The sequence below is a fragment of the Pimephales promelas genome, chromosome 11 (genome assembly GCF_988280905.1).
Source record: "Pimephales promelas chromosome 11, fPimPro1.hap1.1, whole genome shotgun sequence".
Taxonomy (NCBI): Eukaryota; Metazoa; Chordata; class Actinopteri; order Cypriniformes; family Leuciscidae; genus Pimephales; species Pimephales promelas.
This window is the reverse complement of record NC_142779.1, coordinates 21,788,428-21,809,908: the sequence shown is the minus strand read 5'-3', so window position 1 is coordinate 21,809,908 and position 21,481 is coordinate 21,788,428. Positions and strand designations below refer to the sequence as shown.

Below are 21,481 nucleotides of genomic sequence, written 5' to 3'. Positions count from 1 at the left end.
ACACTTGGGGATGAGTATGTGAAGATTTGTTAAACATTACTAATAACAGCGTGCTGAATATCTGAAAGAGACAAGCCATAAACGCTTCTCAAATGTCTGTCTCATTTTTCAACATATATTCAGGACAAATTGCTGATGTCTTCATTATACATTTAACTTCAGAACCACTTTACTTCTTTGCATTTTAAAAGTTTCTACAATTTACTAGCATTTTATTTTAAACCCGTCAGGGTTTATTGCACTGGGAACAGACACACTTTAGTTTTCTTATTAGTTCTGATCCACTGATTTGATTAGACAAGCATCATTCCAGGGGTGTATTAGAACATTGATGTTCTTCAAACTTTTCATTGAGCTTGAAGTCTGAGACTTTGACCTTTGCTGTACCTGTGTTTGCATGTGAAGGCTGTCATTGGACGCAAACAGGAAGTGGAGCAGAGCGAGAGAAAGCTTGCAGAACTCCGAGACGAGTCAGAGAGTCAAGATCAGCCTTCATCCCTCACACAGCAGATCAGCACACTGGAGGTACGAGTTTGAATTCCAATTCCGTACCTACAGTAGTAAGCATGAGACATAATTCATAAAATCAGAATTTAGTAGAATTAAGATTTAATGACTGTGTAACAAATATAATGTTATGTACAGTAAATGCTGCAAGTGTAGTTTTTAATGATACATTTGATTTTTCTCTATGAATTATAAATATATTTATACTTTCAGAAACATTAGCGTATGCCACCTATAGACATTTTTCACACAGTATATAACAAAATATACATACCGTTCAAAACGTTGGGGTTAGTACATTTTTTTGTTGAAAAATAATGTTAACAATTGACTTAAAGCCGTTTATGGATAATGTATTATGTTATACTACATTTAATCTTTTCATAAATACATTTTCATAAATTTAAAATGCATTATAATATTTGCAGATACATCTGAAATTGGTTGTTTGTCGTGTTTTAAAGCATTATACTTTCTAAAGGCATAACATAAGTATTAGTATGTATTATAACTGTGATTACATACAATGCATTATAAAATGAACACTTACACATTTACACTTTGCCGTACACTTTTATAATGCATTATATATAAAGGCTTTGAGTAAAATGTTACCAATAATACTTTTATTCAGCAAGGACACATTTAATTGATCAAATTTGAAATTTATTATGTTAGAATAAAATGTTAGATTAGGGAATACATATTGACTATTAAAGGGTTAGTTCACCCAAAAATGAAAATTAAGTCATTAATTACTCACTCCCATGCTGTACTAACCCCGTTAGACCTTCGTTCATCTCCGGGACACAAATGAAGATATTTTTGATTAAATTTGAGAGGTGGATCAATGTTACATAGGCTGCCTAAGGGATCGAAACTTGACGGCCTGGCCTCGTTGCTTGATAAACTTATAGTTGAGCCACTGTTGTTACATGGAATATTTAAACATTTTCTTCATTGACTTTCTGGGCCGTCAAGTTTCGATCCCTTCGGCAGCCTATGTAGCAGTGATCCAGCTCTCTAATTTAATAATAATCATTTCAAATAAAGCTCTTCTTTTGTACTTTCTATTCATCAAATAAAAATAAAAAAAGTGTTATGGTTTCCACAAAAATTATTAAGCACCACAACTGTTTTCAACATTGGTTACAATAAGAAATGATATACATATATAATGATATACAGTACATATACTCTCTTTAGGCGGTCTTGGACAGTGTTTGGAGTGATCTAGAGCAGCGCTGTGGAACTGTTCAGTGGAGTCTCGATCAACAGCAGATGATTGAAAAAATACTGAAGGGTCTGCAGATGCTCCTGAATCTTGGGAGAGAGAAACTCGCCTGCACCTCTCAGCTGGAGTTTAAGAATCCAGCTCAACTCCAGACACACCTCAGCAAACACACGGTAAACATATCACACACATACACACATGTATCAGCAGCACAAATGCATAAAAAACTAACATGCATTACAGTACACATGAATCATGCACATTATAGCACTATTATGATTTCAGACAGAGCAAGGCCTGCAATCCCTCATTCATCTCTGTAACTTTGTAAATCTACAGGTGTTTTTCCGATCTCTGGGTGCCCACCTGCGGACACTGCAGCAACTGAGTGTGCGGATCCCAGACGGCGCCTCCTCTGGCTGGGAGACTGAGGTGTCTGAGGTGGAACGTCAAGTGTCCAGTGCCCTGCAACAGGCTCAGGCTGTTGGCACTGTACTGCACTCCGCACTGCAGGTACCAGATCGAGGGAATCAAGAAATCAGACACTTCTATAGTTTTTGTGTATGGAAATCTGCATCAACCAAGAAAAAAAAAAAAAACTGGGATTTATGAATAAATTAACAAACAAATGAAATAAAACATTTTAAAATTCTTTGTCTCACAATTGCGAGTTTACAAATTACAAATGCGAGATATAAAATCGCAATTGCTTGTTGCTTATAAAGTCAGAATTATATAAACTCACAATTGCGAGAAATAAATTGCAGTTTATATCTCGAAATTCTGACTTTATAACACGCAATTGTGAGTTTCTATCTCAGAGTTTAGATCTCATCTATTCTCAGAATTGTGAGATATAAAGTTGCAATTGCGATTTAAAAAGTCCAATTCTAAGGGACAAAAATCCTCAGAATTGCGAGTTTATTTCTTACTCTGACTTTATAAGATGGAATTATTAAGTCAGAATTGTGAGATGAAAATGCAATTTTATATCACGCATTTCTGACTTTATATCACGCAATTCTGACTTTATAACTTGCAACTGCGACTTTATATCACACAATTCTGAGATATAAAGTCAGAATTGTGATATGTAAACACAATTGTGAGAAAAAAAGTCAAAATTGTGAGATTAAAAAGTCGCAATTACCTTTTTTATTGTTTATTCTGCGACAGAAACAAGCTTCCATACAAATGGGATTGATGAGTGGACGAATAAAGGAACTGTTAGAGTAAATATCCAATTTGACCAATGGCAGCTTTTTTTTTTTTTTTTAGTTAAAACACATGTATTGATGTATTTCAGATTTGCACTCATTGGGATGAAAATTATTCCTGGTTAGCAACACTGCTGCAGAGGTTAGAGACTCAGCTTCCCATAACTCCTCTGTGGGACCAAACTGAAGGGCAGCTCAGTGAAAATATTTCTGTGTATCAGGTAATGGTTTAAACTTAAATTTAGTATATTGACGCACATATACTTTTACAGTAAATCAGAATGCAGGCATATTTGAAGATCCCTGAATTCTTCTTGTTGTTCGTGATAGAGTGTGTTAGCGGTTCTGGAGCAGAACAGAGCACGTATCGGTCTGGTTCTGGATGAGGGCCGTGGACAGCTGGAGCAGATTTCTAGTAGTGAAGTCACTGTTCCTGTACACATATTGGGTGTGTCTACAGCAAGCCTGGAACAGCGATTGGCTGCACTAAAGAGGAGGGTGGAGCAAGGACTAGACTCCACCCACCATCTTAAGAACCTTTGGAACAGGTAAAGATGAATGTTGTGGGGACATTTAAGTTTGACTTTTAACAAAACATTCTTGCCATGTATTTGAACTTTTAAAATCACAATATTTTGAGTCATAATGTTTAATTGAGAGAGAGATGTGTAGAGGACTGAGGGATGGAAAAGGACAGAGGATAAATACAAAGTAGGCCTATTTTATATTACCACTGTACTTTTTTTTTCCAGGTACCATACCGATTTGGAGGCTTTGAATGAGTGGAAAGAACGAGCCAGAGATCGCCTGCATGCATGGAGAGATCATTTGAACTTGGCTGAACAGGAAGCGGACGCCCTCTCCCAATTTCATCACTTCATAGTCAGTCAACTAGATTCTAATAGATCTAGACTAGATTTTAATCTAATACAGGATTTAAAGTGTATATATATATATACTCTATATATTTTACTCTTTCAATTCACTGTCATCAATTACTCAACCTCATGTTGTTCCAAACCCGTAAGACTTCCGTTCATCTTCTAAACACAAATGAAGATATGTGAATGAAATCTGAGCAGTTTCTGTCCCTCCATTGACAAGTCCACGCAACTACAATTTTGTCACTTCAAAAAGTTCATTACGCTTTAAATCCCTAAACAAAAATGTGTTTTTTAATGAATAAAAATTTATATTTTCTAAATTCTATTTAGTTTTAATTTATTAATCTAAAAAAATATACATATATTGTTTTAGTTATGCTAGTACTTCAACTTATTTTATTGCAGTTGTTATTTCATAAATTCTTGTTCATATTTTATTTCACTTACTTTTTTCATTCGATTAATACAATTTTAATATGTTTTGTTTTAGTTACCGTTAACAACAGTGGTTGCAATGTTTTTGACACAGGAATTCATTAAGGAGCTGGAGGTGAAATCTGCTCTAAAGGCATCGGTGATCAGTTCTGGATCATTGATCCTGTTCCTCAGTGAAAGAGAACATATCATTAAAACACAGAAGATCAGCAGAAGCTCTAGTGCTCCAAGAACATCCACTCCCTCCGGAAACACAACAATCTCTGAAGATCTAGAGCCAAGTGAAACTGGCAATCTCACCTCAAACGACCCTGAAGACTTTCCTTCAGAAACCAACTTTTCCTCTATTCAAAACACCTCAGAAGAAACTCTTTCAACCACAGAGAGATCATATGCAAACATCACGAATGAAGGTGTTATCGCTGAGGAAGCGACGTCATCTGCACTTGATTTGTCGGTGAAACAAGAGATGGTTCTGTCCCCTGTTCTTCTGACTCTACAGTCCCAGCTGTCTCAGGTGGAGCAAGACTGGGTGGAGATACAGACACACATACCCGCCGTCCAACAGAGACTGCACCAGGTACATTTTAGTCTGTACTTCAATTTGTCTGAAATTATAGCATGTACTGCATCACTACAAGCTGTTCCCTGAATGGTTGAAAAATAAATATCCATGAGTTGTGTGTTCTTTAGTTTGGAACATCAGCTATAAACTTTTCTCATTAAGGTCAAGCAACCATGATTCCATGTATCACTCAGCAGCTGATGAAGTCTGTGAGGAATAGTCTCTGTCCTTTTTTCATCTGTTATGAGCCTGTCTTTCTTGTTCTCATCCCCTTTTTCTTCTTTGATTATACGTGTCACCCCTCACCTGGCTCCACGGTTTTCTTTCTTCTCTGTCTATCACTCTCATCTGTCTCTGTGCTTTCTCTCTCTCTCTTTCTCAGAGTGTGGTGGGGAGCCTGTCTCCTGAAGGGCTGCTGGCTGATGTGTGTGGCTGGATTACAGGTGCTGAGAACAGGTTACAGGCGGCTGAACGAGAAGGTCACTGCACATTTACCGCCGCAGAGCTCACACACCTGCTCAGAACATATCAGGTACATTGTTCTCTCGATCAATATTTTCAGTAACAAATAAAATACTGTAGATGATCTTTGGTTTGGATTTTATTTTATGCAAAATGAAAAAATAGTCCTAAAATAACTGATTATTATTTTATTTTGAAGAATGACAAATTGAAAATAAATGACCAGCAAATATAAGTGAAACAATATATAAAAGTAATTAAAAATCAGTAATTAATTGTAGTACAGCACAAAATATAACAAAAAGGAAAATATTATGAATCAACAAAAGAAATCAATTTCTTATGTTTTATTAGCATGACAAAACAAAGTGTTTGCAATATAAACAGAGCTACTGTAAGTAATAATATAAAATTAAACAAAAAATGTAATTAAATTAATGTAGACTACTCTTATAAAAAGCAGTCAGAAAGTAAAACATTATGAAAGTAACTAAAAAATTATGAAAATTTAATTCTCTTTTTTTGTTCTCTTTCAATTTCAGTTCATTGTGCTTTACTGACATGACAAAACTGCAAATTTACATCACCAAAGCGTTTGCAGCTTAACTGTGTGAAATGAAAAAGTGTAAATTAAGTACAAAGTAAAATCTAGAAAGTAACACACAGCAAATACTGTACAAAAAAGAATGAATTATGAAGGCTGAACATTAAACAAGAGTAATTAACTTTTTCTCGCATTTTTTCTATTTTCATAGAAGAGTATAGATATAACAGTTTACAGATGATATTTCAAAGAACACATTTTCACTTTATTTATTTTATTTATTGATGGCAATATACAGTAGTTTTAACTTTCAGAATCTTTCAACAAAATTTCAATGTGGTCTTTCTTATTTTCTCTCTGTCCAGGAGATGAAGAGAGAGATGACATGTCAGGAGATGTCTGTTGACTATATTAATCAGTGTGAGCTGAAGCAGGTCGGTTTTGACTCTCACACCTGCAGGTACAAACACACAGCGTTTGCTGAAAGCCTGGGACATGTCAGTCTGCGCTGGCTTACTCTACAGGCTCACCTGAAAAAACAGGTGACTTTATTAAGTTTATTAGTAAAAAAAAAAAAACACATAGGTAACCAACACAGATTAACATTATATTTTAATGTATTTCACAGATTCTACATGTTGAAGAACAGGTGAGGATAAGAGCAGAGCGAGATAACAAACTACACATCCTGCAGCGCTGGGTCAAAGGTCAAAAACAATGGATCCGATTGGCTGAAAGACCCTTCAGTCGCTCATTTGCTGAGAGGAGCCTGAAGGAATGTGAAGTGAGTCGCTGATTTTTTCTGGTTGTTAAGATGATAAGTCTGCATGAAACAGAAGTTGCAATAGCCTTAGATTGTGATATATATTTAAGTGTGTTACGGGCTTAAGGAAAAAATGTTGGACAGGACTGATTTTGTCCATGCATCAGGAATTGATTGGATGGTTAGGATGTCATATGAGTGACAGGTCGTCCCGCCTTTACGCCAGTAAACACATCATCAGAGATGAGATGTCTCTGCAAGAGGGAGGGAAATTTATTTTGTTAAAGATTATGAGGGCACATGAATTTAAAAAAAAAAAAAAGAATTATATGCATGAATAAATCATTTATAAAAATGGTGTGCTTATTTTATGCAATTTTGATTTCATGATGACTAAAGTAAAAACTTTTTAAAAGCGTTTCAGTTTTGATTTAAATATATTTAAATTACATTTTAGAGTAATCTTTTCTCATTTTCAGGAACTGGAGGAAAAATTGAAGGACAAATTCACTGTACTTACTGAGCTGGGAAAGAGGAGATTTACCACTGATGAAGAGGATAGGGATAAAGACTTTGTCTCAAAAGCTCAAAAGCTCTCACAGTCTTTGACATATCTTTCTCAACAGGTATAGAAACTTCCTGTGACTCAAAACAAAACTCTCATTTGGGTGTATGTTTAACTTTAATAAGGAAAATAATAATTATTTGTAATTTTTTTTAGAGTAAAGGTCTTGGAAATACCCTGAGGGAGCTGTGTAAGGTGTGGTCTCAGTTTGAAAGTGGGAGGAGCCAGGCAACTGTAAACACAATGAGGATCTGCCAATCACTAGAGTATTACCACACTCCTCTGCCCTCCCTCGCCGCTCTCCAGAACAACATTGATAAGCTACAGGTGCTGTCAATCAATCATAGTTTGTCATTTCTAAGATATTTCTAATTGGTGACAGACAGTATGATGACATATTATGCCAGACTAAGGGTACACGACAATGATATGCTTAACAGAAAAGTTTTTCCTTTGAGATTTACGCATACAGACGACACCATTGTCAAAACGGGTCCACAAAATGACTAAACAAAACCCCGTAATCTGCTGCCAGGCCAATGCCATTAGATGGCTATGAAACACAAATAATACGCATGTGAATAACGTCATCTTCAGAGATTCGCGTTTTTGTTGTAACGCCATTACGGAGACCTTTTTCAAAAACTTCCACTTTAAAATGCGTTTTTAAAAGTTTAAAAGTTAAAATGTTTGTTGTGTAAACACGTTGTCATGTAAATAACCGGTCAAAACGTATAAAAAAGTGTCCCTGGGGGTGTTTACACCAAACCATTTTCAACTTAAAACGTACAACTTTTTATACGTTTTGGCCGTTCATTTTTATTTTCGTAGAATGTTGTCTGTACGCGGAAATCTCAAAGAAAAAACTTCTCCATTTTAAGCATATCGTTGTCGTATAAACTTACTCTTAAATGCATGTTTGAGCTGTTTTTACTAAAAGCAACTTGCATTGATATATCTTAAAATATGTCAGTGCCATTGTTTTGTCTCGCAAGATGCACACCAGTAATGATATTTTTTCTAAGGCATGTTTAATAAAGCTATTTAAATTAAATTAACGCCTAATCCTGGTTTAATCTAAGCCTCATCTGTGAAACCCGGGCCATGATGTTACATTTGGTTGTATTAGTTATTTATTTATTTACTTTTATGATACATACAGGTCTTAAAAGCTGACACAGAGGAGGGTGACAGACAATGGGAGGATCTTAACAAGACAACATCTGTCCTTATTGGTGGAATTAGCACAGACTCTGCCCAGATAATATCTGAGCACCTAGAAAAAGAAAAATCAAGGTTAAACTTCACACGTCTCCAGCAAAACAATATGAATGTGTATGTGAATGTTCAAGCTTATTCACCTGTGTTTTGCCCTCTAGGTGGTCAGAGATGAAGGAAAAGGTCATACACACCTTGAAAAGGTCACACAGTCTTCTGAAGGTGTGGCAGAGGTACTCGGATATGAGAAGCACCTGCTCAGAGCAGCTCCGACGCCACAGAGAACAGCTTGCCATGCACAACAAAACACCTGCTGACAATAAACAACTCGCACACAGCATCGCAGAGATGAAGACTGTGAGTACAATGCAAATTCACAGACAACCATTCATTAAAAAAAAAAACTATAACTATAAAATAATCAAACTAAAGTGGTGTCCAAAAAGTTTCAGACCACAATTGATATTTAAATCATTGGGATTTTTTTTTAATTGTTATGATGTAAATATTATACATTACAAGAAAGAATGTAAAATGTCTTTTGGACTCATTGTCCTTATTTTCTTTTCTTAGATATTACAGAAAGGTTCAGAGACTCTGCAGACTGATGTTCATGAAATGCTTGAAGCGTCTAAAGATCTGATTGAACAGGTGGATGATGAAGATGCTGTTTTCATCAGATCAGAATGTCGTTTGTTAACACGAGGTTACCTGCAGTTAGAACAGACTCTAAAAGGACGAATTGAACACATGCAGGTAAGACTCATATACATTAAAGGAGTAGTTCACTTTTAAAAAAAACTTTTGCTGATAATTTACTCACCCCCATGTCATCTAAGATGTCCATGTCGTTCTTTCTTCAGTCGAAAAGAAATTAAGGTTTTTGATGAAAACATTCCAGGATTTTTCTCCATATAATGGACTTCAATTGGAACCAAACGGTTCAAAGGTCCAAAAAACAGTTTCAGTGCAAACTGCAAACTGTTCAAAGGGCTTTAAATGATTCTAGACAATGAATAAGGGTCTTATCAAGTGAAACGATCACTCATTTAGATAAAAAAATAATAATAATTTTTAAGTTGTATTCGCTCAAATGGTCTCTGTTCTGCGCGTTCGTGATTCTCCTGTTCGAACTTGTTCATCAAAATGAACGAATCTTTTCCCGAGTCAATTCGTCATTTCGTTCGTTGAATAAACCAAATGACACGAAAAAAGATATGTTCATGAGTCAGAAACGCGCATCACAGAACAGAGCAAGGCGACCATTTGAGCTTATAAATCTTTTTTTTTTTTTAATGAGCGATCGTTTCGGTTGATAAGACCCTTATTCATCGTCTGGAATCGTTTAAAGCCCTTTGAACAGTTTGCAGTTTGCAGTTTGTGTCTTTTGGACCTTGAACCGTTTGGTTCCCATTGAAGTCCATTATATGGAGAAAAATCCTGGAATGTTTTCATCAAAAACCTTAATTTCTTTTTGACTGAAGAAACAATGACATGGACATCTTGGATGACATGGGGGTGAGTAAATTATCAGCAAACAATTTTTAAAAGTGAACTACTCCTTTAACATCTGTGTTTAAATAAGCCTGGAAGTGTTTAAAGAATCCACTGAACACAAAATTTGCATAGATTCATGATCAAAAACACCATAGCGGCATAAAATTACCATATAGTCTGTCTTCTGAAGACATAAAGGTGATTATTAACTGTTCCTTCAATTGAAACTATGTGTGTGTCCAGGAGGATCTTGAGCAGTTTCAGGAATTTGAAAGGCTATACCAGTCCCTCGAAACACAATTACAACAGTGGGAAAGCAAGCAAAGGATGTACAGTGAACACACAGACATATCTCAGGTGATAAACTCTCAAACGCATATCTCTAACATCCTTTTATGGAAGACATCCCCAGTATTGAGGGTTTCTGTGTTTCCTTATCTATAGTTGGGTCTGATGGAGATCAGTTCTCTCTCTCCTGATCTGGATCTACTAAACACACTCAGCTACAGGCTGACCCTTAGTGACCCCATGACACAGAAGCTACAGCACCTCAACAGGAAGTGGGCACAGGCCTCGGCACATGCTCAGGAGAAGTGCAGGTGAGACTAAGTGTTGGGAAAATTACTTTTAAAAGTAATGCATTATTGCATTACTTCCTAAAAAAGTACAGTAGCTAGTTGCGTTAGTTAGTAATGTTACTTTTGTGTTACTTTTTCTCACCTGGGCTGGTTTATTTTTTAATAATGAAAAAGCCCTTTCACACCAAAAGTGAAATTAATAAGCCTCAGACTGAAGGAAATGCAAATGAATGTGTGTACAGTAGAGGGCTCATCTCAAACAAACCTTTCAGCTGTGCTGCCAGTCTAGATTGCAGAAGAAAGTTTAACTCTTAATTCAGCAATAATGATCTGTGTGGTTTAATTCAATCATTGAAGATCATCAGCAAAGACATGGTTTAATAAAGTGAGATTTAATACTTACATACAAGTGTTTACACAGTATTTGTGGAGGTAAGATGAGTAAATGCATGGTCACATTTAGTTTAGGAGAGCTACATGTTCACACAACACACACAACGCCTCTCCATTTCTCTCAACATGGGGACAGAAGAGGTGTCGGTCTATAAATGGGAAAACAAAGAGACTCATATATTTTTCAGTAGGTTTAAAAGTAATGCGTTGCTTTAGCTGGAATTAACAGTCTGATCACCTAACTCACGTTGTTTGCAATGCGTTAGCGTTATCAGGTCCAATATACAAGGTATTACGTGTTTACTCTGTGTTAATATGTGTATATTATGTGTGTTTAGTGAGTTGCAGGCAGCCTCACTCCATCGGCAAAGCTTTGAGCAGAGATGTGAGAGCTGGCTGGCTTTCCTACAGCGCATGGAGGACAGTTTAGCTGTAGAAATTGCATCAACTTACCCTGGACTAAGAGAACAGCAATGCACACACCAGGTACAACAATCACACTTAAAGGCTGCTCATATGGATCATAGATCATCCGATTAAGACACAAAAATCTATCTTTTTCCTATCCTTCTCTTCTAGTGTTTTCAGGCTGAGTTGTCTTTAGGCCATCAGATCCTTCACTCTGTGATCAGTGAATCTCTCCTCCTGTTGCAAAAGGGAGATGTGGAGGACAGGTGATGATTCTCTGCATTTTTCTGTGCATTAATATGACCTTGTGTTGCTTTTTGAGCTCTGCTTGTGACATACACTACCATTCAAAGGTTTGAAGAAATTAATTGAATTAATGAATACTTTTTAGTTGAGCAAAGATGCATTAAATTGATCAAAACGTCATAGTAAAAACACGTTTTAGAAAATATTACGAAAGATTTTTATTTTGTTCTATTTTGTTTTGTTTCTATTTGTATGTTTCATGGTTTCCACACAAATACAGCTGTTATCAGCATTGACGATAAATATAAGCAAGATTTCTTGTGCACCAGATGACTGGAGTAATGATGCTGAAAATGTAACCATTAAAGAAATAAATTACATTTAAAATATATTATATTAGAACATGTTTGAAGTTTTGAAATAATAATACATTTGAAAATATATTACAATATTACTGTTTTTGACTTCTTTTGAATGATAGTGTAATACTGTATTTTATCATTTCATCATAAACACATTTTTAGAAATGTATATACTGATACAAACATACTGAACATATATACTGATCTTTGTGCCCTCAGGAGCGACTTCTTGTTAAAACTGTCCCAGCTGAGAGAGCACTGGCAGGGGGCGGTGCAGAGAGCGGCTCAACGAAGTGCTCTTGTGGAAGGGCTCATACAGCAATGGCACCTTTATACACACACAATGCACAAACTCCGCAAACTTCTCACACTCACACACACACTCCTGTCGCCTACCAGTCCCACGCACTGTAGCGTCCTGCAGCTGTGCCTCTTGCTGGATGATCTGAAGGTAACAAGATGATTTTTAAATATCACTATCATCAATGATGAAGACATAGTATATGCACTGATTTTTTTTAATTATTTTTGAAAGAAGTCTCGCATGATCACCATTTATTTTATCAGAAATACAGAAAAAAACAGTAATTTTGTGAAATATGACTATTAAAAATAACTGTTTTCTATGTTAATATATTTTAAAATGTTATTTATTCCTGTGGTGACAAAGCTAGGTTTTTTTAGCAGCAATTAATACAGTCTTATTCTAAAAATTCTTATTATTATCAAAATTGAAAACAATTGTGCAACTCAATATTTTGTGGAAACTGTGTTTAAACATTTTTTTTAAATAGATATCTTAGTTATATAGATTATAACTGTCACTTTGATCAATTTAATGCATCCTTGCCAAAAAAAAAGGAAATTATTTCAATTTTACTTTTTAACAGTGGTGCATATATAGATCTATACCTTAAACATTGCATATACATTTCTATCCATTTTTATCCATTTAAAATTTTGCAGTTATCTCCTCTGGTAATAATTCTCAAAAACGTAATTATTTCCTTTGAAATATTTCATAATCATTTTACATCATAGATTTTTTTTTTTGTTGTTGTTGTTTTTTAATGAATTTATTTATTTTCTATACTGTTTTGGTGTACTAAAACCTTATTTCTCTTACGAGAGGTTCTCTCGTATTGCTTAAGTTAGCTTATGCTACGGGAAATATTAATCTTTTTGATAAATTGATTGTCAAAGCAATGCAGCTGCTAGCAGACCTAGAGCAGGCTGTCTAGCGTGCTCATTGGCTGCCTTCCGGCAACTGCTGCGGATTACCACTGAGCCCGGTGTGACATCACATCCAATGAAGGGCGTTCGCGCCCTCATCGTGTCTTAGCCCGCCAGAATGGGCGTGGCTTCATGTATATAAGTGGGGCTCGGAGGCTGTCTCCGTGATTTTCATCTCTTCAGTGAAGCTCTTCGCATCGCTGGATTCTGAGAGAAGCCGCCGCTTGAAGAAGCAAAAATGCCAGCTTAGACAGTCCCTGAAGAAGCCGGTCATCTTCGCCGCCTTCAGCCATCTGTGCAAGCTACATTATCCGGCGACGTATCCTTTTTCTGAGCTCTATTCTGTGCATGTTCGCACCCCCTTTCTAAAAGAGCACGAGACGTTTTTCGTCTTTTGACTTCCTGTGGCTCGTGCCGAGCCCCACCCAGCACCGGAGACCGCCATGTGATCTGCGCTCTCTGCCTGGGCCCATACACAGTCATCACTGTTCATCAGGAGAATGCGTCTACTGCGAAGAACTCCCGATGACAACCCCGCGGGCTTGACTCGAGGTGTTCAACGCTGAAGCTGTCACTCCACCCACTGCTGGACCACGCAAGATGAAAACGCCGTTCACGGAGACCGCCTGATGCGAGGCGGAAGGAGAACGGCCCGGATCCATCTGTCACGGATTTAAGGAGAGACGCTCCAGCTCAGCTGCAGACTGCTCACATGATCAGCCTCCTGCGCGAAGCGCTACCCAGCATCCAGCTCAGCCTCCGTCCTTGCAGCAACGCAAGCACGTGAAGTACTTCCAGCGGCAGCAAGAAGGAAAAGATGGTTAAGTCCAGCCACGGCCGGACCGCTGTCAAAATATCTCGCCCTGTCAGTCCTTGGAAATAGGTTACTGCAGCGGTGTATTCGGTAGCCAGCGAGCCGGTAATGCTACCTGCTCGACTGCACACGATCGGGATGTCACATTATGTAAATCGCATGCCTGCTCATGAGCGCTCACGCTTACTGACAAACACTTTGCCTCGGGTGCCGCTCGGGTGAGTTTTCACAAAACGATCATCCAATTCAAAGCGATCGGAACGTCACATATGAGTCTAAATCGCGTGCCCGCTTACTAACAAACACTTCGCCCATGGCGCTGCGTGTGCATTACAAAGTGATCACAAAACGCTCCCCATTCATAGCAATCGGGACGTCATATATGAAACAGCCGCCACCACTGCTCAGCGAGCCGCCGTATTCAAGCACAGAGGGATCGTGCCTCGCCCATAACTCCGGTGCAGTTTCTCAAGCCCGCGCAGTACGGCGATCAGAAGCACGTAAAAGCACGTACCGTGATCAGAAGCACACTTTCGAGCAGGTATTGCAACAGCAGTGAATGTGGAAGTAGCACATCTACTCTGCGCAGAAACAGTGAAGCTGCTGTGCAAAGGGGCCATAGAACTGGTACCGCCTTCTCTGAGCAAGTCAGGCTTTTACAGACGTTATTTTCTCGTACCCAAGAAGGACGGAGCCCTCAGACCTATTTTAGATCTGAGTCACTTAAACAAAGTTCTTGTGAAAAGACCGTTGATGACCAAAATACTTACGAGCAAAAAAATCCTTGCGCATATTCGCCCGAACGACAATTCAAATTCAGATAATACCCCATCACAGGCCATTCTTGAGATTCGCCTTCGACGGTCAGGTATATCAATACACCGTCATGGTATTCGGCCTGTCTTTAACACCCTGTGCATTCACAAAGTGCATGGATGCGACTCTTGCCCCCTTGAGAAATCAGGGCTTGCGAATTATGAACTAGCGAATCTGGACGATTGGCTGATTCTGGCACAGTCAGAGATAGAACTTTTATCTCACAGAGCAGTGCTCCTCGGTCATCTGGAAAGCCTGGGTTTCACAGTAAACTGGACTAAGAGCTCATTACTCCGCAGCCAGTCAATTTCGTTTTCTAGAAATAGGACTGGACTCTGTGGCTATGAAGGCTCAGACGCCTGGCCGCGTCTTTCCAGAAGGGCAGCATCGTCACAGAATCACATCATTTGGGGACCCAGTGATCTTCATCTGACCAATAATCTTTTCTAAAAAAAAAAAGGCAAGCTACCCTAACAGGCTCAAACTGGTTCAAAACAGCAGAACAGGTTACAGAAATGCCAGGCTAATTCAAAGGTGGACCAATAAGGGCTCTAATGCTCAACACCTTGTGGATAAAAAAGTGAAGAAACTCCTCACACATTTTTGATGGGTTCTCCAAGCACTGGAATTGTGAGACATTAAGAATAGTTTTGAGGGTATCATAAAGAACTCAAGGATTGTGACCATTTGTAGAAATAATTTTAGAAACATGCTTGGCCTTTTCAGCTTTTACAATTTTTTGATAAGAATGCCAACTCTCTCCAAATACAGTATCTGAAATAAGTTTATCCCTCTTTCACATTCTTTCCACCCTTTTACACTTGCGTCTGGGAGCGCGGGTGATATAGTTCAGCCATGGATCCGGTCTCGATTTTTCTCAGCTTGTTTTTTACAGGCGCTTCCGTGTCTTCTATCCTTGTTGTATTTGGGTGGCCTACATATGAATGCGCACAGCACTGGAGATACACCACTCAGTCAAACAAATTCGAAGGATACAGCGAGTGCAAGCTGTTTACACTTCAAATTTGTTTTATAGACTTTTGCTAGTCCTCCTCCACGATCTGACGTCCTCTGGGAGTTAAAGTACAAACAGTTAAACGATAAATGTTCACAAAAAGCACTCGACTCACCCACCGGAATCTACGTTACCGTTATACAAAGAGAATCCAGATCACGCGACTCAAAGAAGTCCTTCAAGATGAAAGTTTTGTTTGCTAGCGATCTAACATCACCAGGGCAAACTTGGCTGGATCCGGGGCCTTTGCACCCAGTGTAGTCCAAGCAAGCAGCCGCAGACTCCAAGCCAGCCACCGGAACCAAACAGGAGTCGATCGGGTCCGCAGAGCGCCACGGCGCGAGGTAACCAAAATCCGAACGGATTCCAGGCAAAATCATGGTGGAAGACGCCAGCCCGGTCCTAAGCTTTACCAGCCAACCACCGAGTTTTCTCCGGCGTCAACGGCACGCTTGGCACTCCGTTCAGAGTGCAGGTTATTTCCATCATTAGATAGCGAGAGCGATGTTAATCTAATCTCCTCTGCCCGGTCAGGGCGCTGAGGGCTTACATTACGTCCTCCGCCCCTTTCAGGTGCTCGGAGCAGCTTTTCATTTAGTTTGGTGGGAACACCATAGGTCTCGCTGCCTCGAAACAAAGCCTGTGCAGATGGATAGTGGACGCTATCACAGCTGCCAATGTGTCAATAGGTCTACAATGCCCTATGGGCATCAGGGCTCATTCCACTAGAGGCATGGCTTCGTCATGGTCCAGCGGAATTTCAATTCATGACACGTGTGGCGGTGGGCTGGGCCTCCCCCTCCACCTTTGTTAGGTTCTATAACCTGGAAGTTCCCGTCCTGCAGGATAAACTTCTGTCAGTATAAATGAGATGTACGTTGTGTCCAGGTCTGATTCTGCGCAGGGTACTCTTACGTAACTTAGCTCTCCTGGTTGAGCTGCACTATATTGGGTTAATATGGTACGCTACGGACCGGTGGCACTGCTCTGTATTCCCTATGAGCGCTTATGTACTTGTGCCGGCCCGCATTGCTGGCCGCCTTATTCCCCGCTTATCTGGAATCCCTGGGATTCCCTGGGACTCATGAAGTGGATGGTTGGTGCCCACGCTGTCGACAAAGGGTTCCTGTAGCATAAGCTAACTTACGTAATACGAGAGAACCTCTCGTAACAGAATGTATCGGTTACCTAACGTAACCTTGGTTCTCTCTAGAAGGGGTAACGAGTATTGAGCGATTTTCAGTTCAGTCGATGAAAACCAGGGAGACAGCCTCCGCGCTCCGCTCATAGATAAGATAACTTGCGCAATACTCGTTCCCTCATCTAGAGAGAACCGAGGTTACGTTAGGTAACCAATATGCTTGCAATTGCCAAAGACAAAAGGTTCAGTTTGTTTTTTATTTGTTTAACCATTTCTCTCTCTCCCCTCACTCTCTCCATCCCTCCCTCCCTCTCTCTCTCTCTTTCTCTCTCTCTATCCTTGTGTAAAGCGAACAGAGCTGTTGTTTCAAAGGTCGATCTCTGCATATCTGTGTGTGATGGAGGTAGGCAGACAGCTGTTCTCAGTGAGTGACACGCAGACGCAGATGCAGCTGCAGACAGACCTGGCTGCTCTGCAGGACGATTGGGAGCAATGTCAGTGCATGCTAGGAAAAAGAAAAACACTCACTTCTGACATCATAAAGGTAAGATGGTTTGTTTTGGTGTGAAATGGGACCTATGAATGAGCTTACTCTTGTGTTTTATTGCTAAGCTCTTTAGACATCCTGTTGCCACCCACAATATTTATCCTTATCCTTATTTTGAATGTCAAAGGTCACATGGGAAATCCATAAAGCCAAGTGAGTGGGTTTGTGTGATCAGACTTGATTCCAGAAGATGGTTCTTCCAAACCAGGGAAAGTAATTGTTAAAAAGTGATTGAAAAGTCCTTAATTTGTATATACATATATTTAAATTAGTTTGATTCTTAGCTGTGACATATTTGATCATCTAGAAATGTTTCTTTAATGTTAGTGGAATCCTTATCTAGTAATCACAAACAAATTGAAAAGTTTTTTTTCTAGATTCCAGATATCATATCTGCATATCAGCATTTATGAGGGTAAAGTTTGTATAACAGCTCCAGCTAAGTAAATCCCGCCCTTGGAGTTTTTACGATTTTATTTAGATGGAAATAGCAGGTCATGGGTTGTCACCCTGATAAACACCTGCTCAGAGCCTGTTAACTGTCCATCCCATGTGTTTTATTTCACCAGGAATAAACTTCGCCATTACATGCCAGTCCAGAAAGTTACAGGACAACAAAAATGTTGGATTGTGTGTATTTTTGAGTGTAGAAAAAGGTGATGCTGTATTATATATTTTGTTGGTTTTGTGCAGGAATGAGTCCAGCTGAGTTTGACCTACATTCCCTTTGATTCTACAGCTGGACTAATCCAGATCAGACCTTTACAAACACACACACGCACACGCACAAGCACATTCATTTTAATATCAGTATTCCTGACCTGAAAAGTCTTCATGCATTTTATGCAGGTCAATAAGTCATAAAATGTTCATCCATCCATCCATCTGTTTCCCTGCCTGTCTTTATGTCTGTCTGTCTGTCTATCTCCATCTATCTATCTATCTATCTATCTATCTATCTATCTATCTATCTATCTATCTATCTATCTATCTATCTATCTATCTATCTATCTATCTATCTATCTATCTATCTATCTATCTATCTATCTATCTATCTATCTATCTATCTATCTATCTATCTATCTATCTATCTATCTATCTATCTATCTATCTGTCTATCTATCTATCTATCTATCTATCTATCTATCTATCTGTTTGTCTGTTTGTCTGTTTGTCTGTCTATCTGTCTGATTCTCAGTTTCTCATCTATCTTGATTGCAGTTCAGATAATATGAAGACATATAAAACATAATCAGTGTGTGTGTTCATGAGTACATTCACTTGTCATGTGCTCAAGGGTTTACAATAAAGCCTGTCTAGGGATTTACAGCTCTCCATGCCTTTCTATCTCTTTCTCACAGTGCCTAGTCAGTCTTCATTTCTCATGTATCACCTTATAAAATGAAGGCCAGTTCACTGCACTTTCCTCTCTGCAGTATGTGTTATTATAATAGGGTTTTACATGTATTATACTGTATGTAAGTTGTGTCTTGTGTGGACACATGGGTTTGAATCAGTGAACTTGTATTCCAGTACAGTGCAGTGCTGAGTAACATGTAGATCTGTGTTTGTTTTGATAACCCCACACGTGTGTGTGGGTGTGTTTGTGCATGTATGTATGGTGTTTTTATTGCCCTTAGTGTTGGCTTAACTTTTCATTTGTATCTGATCTGAGACATTGGACTGATGTAGTGCACACTGACCTTCCACAGTGGATATCTGAACACCTGTCCATATGTTTGTGTGTACAGTTCTACCTTCACATATCCATAAGCTTTCATTGTTTTCTCTGCATTATTTTTGGCTTTCCCTGACTGATAAGAACTCTGGTCAAGCCCATACCAAAACAAAAGAGGCTTACAGATACAATATTAAATCAAGAACCTGTCAGAGCATTATAGCAGCCTCTATTGCATATGTTTTTTATTTTATTTATTTATTATTTTACAGAAGTGGGAGACCTGTGAGACCAGACTAGCAGATCAGGCGCAGCGCCTGGATGTGCTACGAGCCAGACTAAAGCAGTTGATCCCAGATCAGCAAGAGGAGATGGAAGAAGAACGCCTCCTTGTGAAGGTACACTAACTCCAAGAAGAGAACTAGACTGTTAATAGTCTTAATTTTGATGGTAAAAGTCCAAAAATGCTTCGGTAATAACCTGTTAACTGGCAAACAGTAAATTCCCTTACTGTATATGGTGAAAAATCAAACTGGACATTTCATGTTTGAAAAACCAGGAGACTCAGAAGTATCTTTTTAAGCAGGGTTCTCTATTGCTGTTGCATTGCTATAGTCTGCTTCATCCAAAAATCTAAGCCAAGTCTAACTAAGGGAATTTTACATTGTAGTTTATATACACTTCAAGGGGGTGGGATTAATTACATAGAGGAGGGGATTCTTGAACAAAACATGTAAATGAAAGTACATGATTCAGCTGGTGAGGACAATGTCACTCAGAGCCTTGAGATGCCAATCCAATCAGCCTGATAAGGTCACTCAAACTGTAACATTATCATAGAGACAAAAAGCCGGCTGTACTTTGGGATGTGACAAAAAGGTCAATGTCGTCATATTCCTCAAAATGGCATATGCTTGATTCATTATTGCTGTCATTTCATGAGGGCATTTTACGTTTACAGCCTGACCTAAACTCATAACTGATGAAAGGCCTGTGCTGTAGGATAACATTTAAGACTGTGAGTCTACTTAATCAGTGTCCCCCAAAAGAAAGCTGAGACAGTCACTTTCCTTTTGTTCTATTAAACAAAAATAAGTCTTTTGTCTCTGGTGTACAGTAAGTTACTGGGGAAATCAAGCACTCGCAGCCCAAACGAGCACTCAACAAGCTGCCTCACAAGTTTAATGACTTGGGGAATGGCTGCTTCAGAGTAGCAAGCCGACTGAGAAGGAGCTGAGCAACATTTTTAACTTCTCAAAAGTTCTTTTTGCTTTTCCTACACTCTTTTCTCCAGTGTCCATGCTTACCACAGTAATAACAACCCTCTGTTGCTTCTCTGCGTTGACTTTGGCTTTAACATCAGCATCTCTTTCCCATGCAGCAAACCAGTCTAAATTACTTCTGTTCTGAGAGTTCTGTTAGACCAAGTTAGATCTAGGAATGGCAAAGCTTTTCTGTATTTGGCTACAAAGGGCATCTGACCAGATGCAGACTAGATGTGCTTTGTCCAATAACACACTTTCAGAATCATCAACTAACAACTAACAAAACCTTTCAGGGTAATCACTCTCAGTTTCTTCCTTTATTTGCACACAGTTTGAGATTTTAGACCAGTCTATTTTGGGTCCCATTGTGTCCTTTAACGCTCTCAGAACTCCCTCTCTCAATTCATCTTTACTGGCATGTTGCAGTTCAGAAGTAACATGAGACTCAAAACTGTTGAACCCAGATTCAGTTAGAATTTGTGACATCAGCTGTGTTACTTCTGCCCATGACATGTTGTAGAGATGCATTTTTCTGATTAATGCTCTTCTAAATTCAGAAAGATTGGTGCGTGCTGGGGGTAAGCTCTGCGATATTCTCTCGATATCTCTTGGTCCTTTGGCAACAGTTTGTATTTGGACAACAGAAGAATTGGTAGAAACACTTTCCATCTCCTCTATTCCCTCTGTTCTTTTCCTAGCCCCCACACACCTTGACTGAATGTACATGCTTATCAGTTACTGATGGGATGTCTACATCTTATTCAAAGAACACTTGTAATTCAGGGTAAATGTTATCAGGCTGACTTAGGGCCAATCCCAATTCTACCCCTTACCCCTTCACTTTCCCCTTCCCCTCCGTTTTGCGCGTCCACGTGAAGGGGTAGGGCTGTCCCAATTCTCTTTTGGTTGGAGGGGGAGGGCTAGGGGAAAGGGCCAGATAGCCCTTCAAACGAAGATTTTTCGGGAGCACACTTCAAACGAAGGGGTATGAGAAGTGTCACTGCTAACCCAGGCTACAGACGCCTGGAAGTATTGTAACGACAAATAATGATTTGCTTTATGTTACATTCAATATTGTGTTCATATTTACGGTC

The 21,481-nt window shown here is 38.9% G+C and overlaps 1 protein-coding gene across 1 annotated transcript in view; it reads left to right on the top strand.

Annotated features, from left to right (window-relative positions):
• Positions 1 to 21,481, top strand: part of syne2b (spectrin repeat containing, nuclear envelope 2b) — a 94,778-nt gene that overhangs the window by 43,082 nt on the left and 30,215 nt on the right. The window contains exons 43-64 of the mRNA XM_039652072.2: positions 406 to 525; positions 1,714 to 1,914; positions 2,081 to 2,254; positions 3,048 to 3,179; positions 3,289 to 3,506; positions 3,711 to 3,840; positions 4,372 to 4,857; positions 5,225 to 5,374; positions 6,214 to 6,390; positions 6,477 to 6,632; positions 7,091 to 7,237; positions 7,333 to 7,503; positions 8,339 to 8,472; positions 8,556 to 8,751; positions 8,968 to 9,150; positions 10,135 to 10,248; positions 10,336 to 10,490; positions 11,201 to 11,348; positions 11,442 to 11,536; positions 12,098 to 12,329; positions 17,247 to 17,441; positions 19,395 to 19,520. Of these exons, the coding sequence (XP_039508006.2) occupies positions 406 to 525; positions 1,714 to 1,914; positions 2,081 to 2,254; positions 3,048 to 3,179; positions 3,289 to 3,506; positions 3,711 to 3,840; positions 4,372 to 4,857; positions 5,225 to 5,374; positions 6,214 to 6,390; positions 6,477 to 6,632; positions 7,091 to 7,237; positions 7,333 to 7,503; positions 8,339 to 8,472; positions 8,556 to 8,751; positions 8,968 to 9,150; positions 10,135 to 10,248; positions 10,336 to 10,490; positions 11,201 to 11,348; positions 11,442 to 11,536; positions 12,098 to 12,329; positions 17,247 to 17,441; positions 19,395 to 19,520 (3,840 nt within the window). The remainder of the gene's footprint in view (positions 1 to 405; positions 526 to 1,713; positions 1,915 to 2,080; positions 2,255 to 3,047; positions 3,180 to 3,288; positions 3,507 to 3,710; positions 3,841 to 4,371; positions 4,858 to 5,224; positions 5,375 to 6,213; positions 6,391 to 6,476; positions 6,633 to 7,090; positions 7,238 to 7,332; positions 7,504 to 8,338; positions 8,473 to 8,555; positions 8,752 to 8,967; positions 9,151 to 10,134; positions 10,249 to 10,335; positions 10,491 to 11,200; positions 11,349 to 11,441; positions 11,537 to 12,097; positions 12,330 to 17,246; positions 17,442 to 19,394; positions 19,521 to 21,481) is intronic.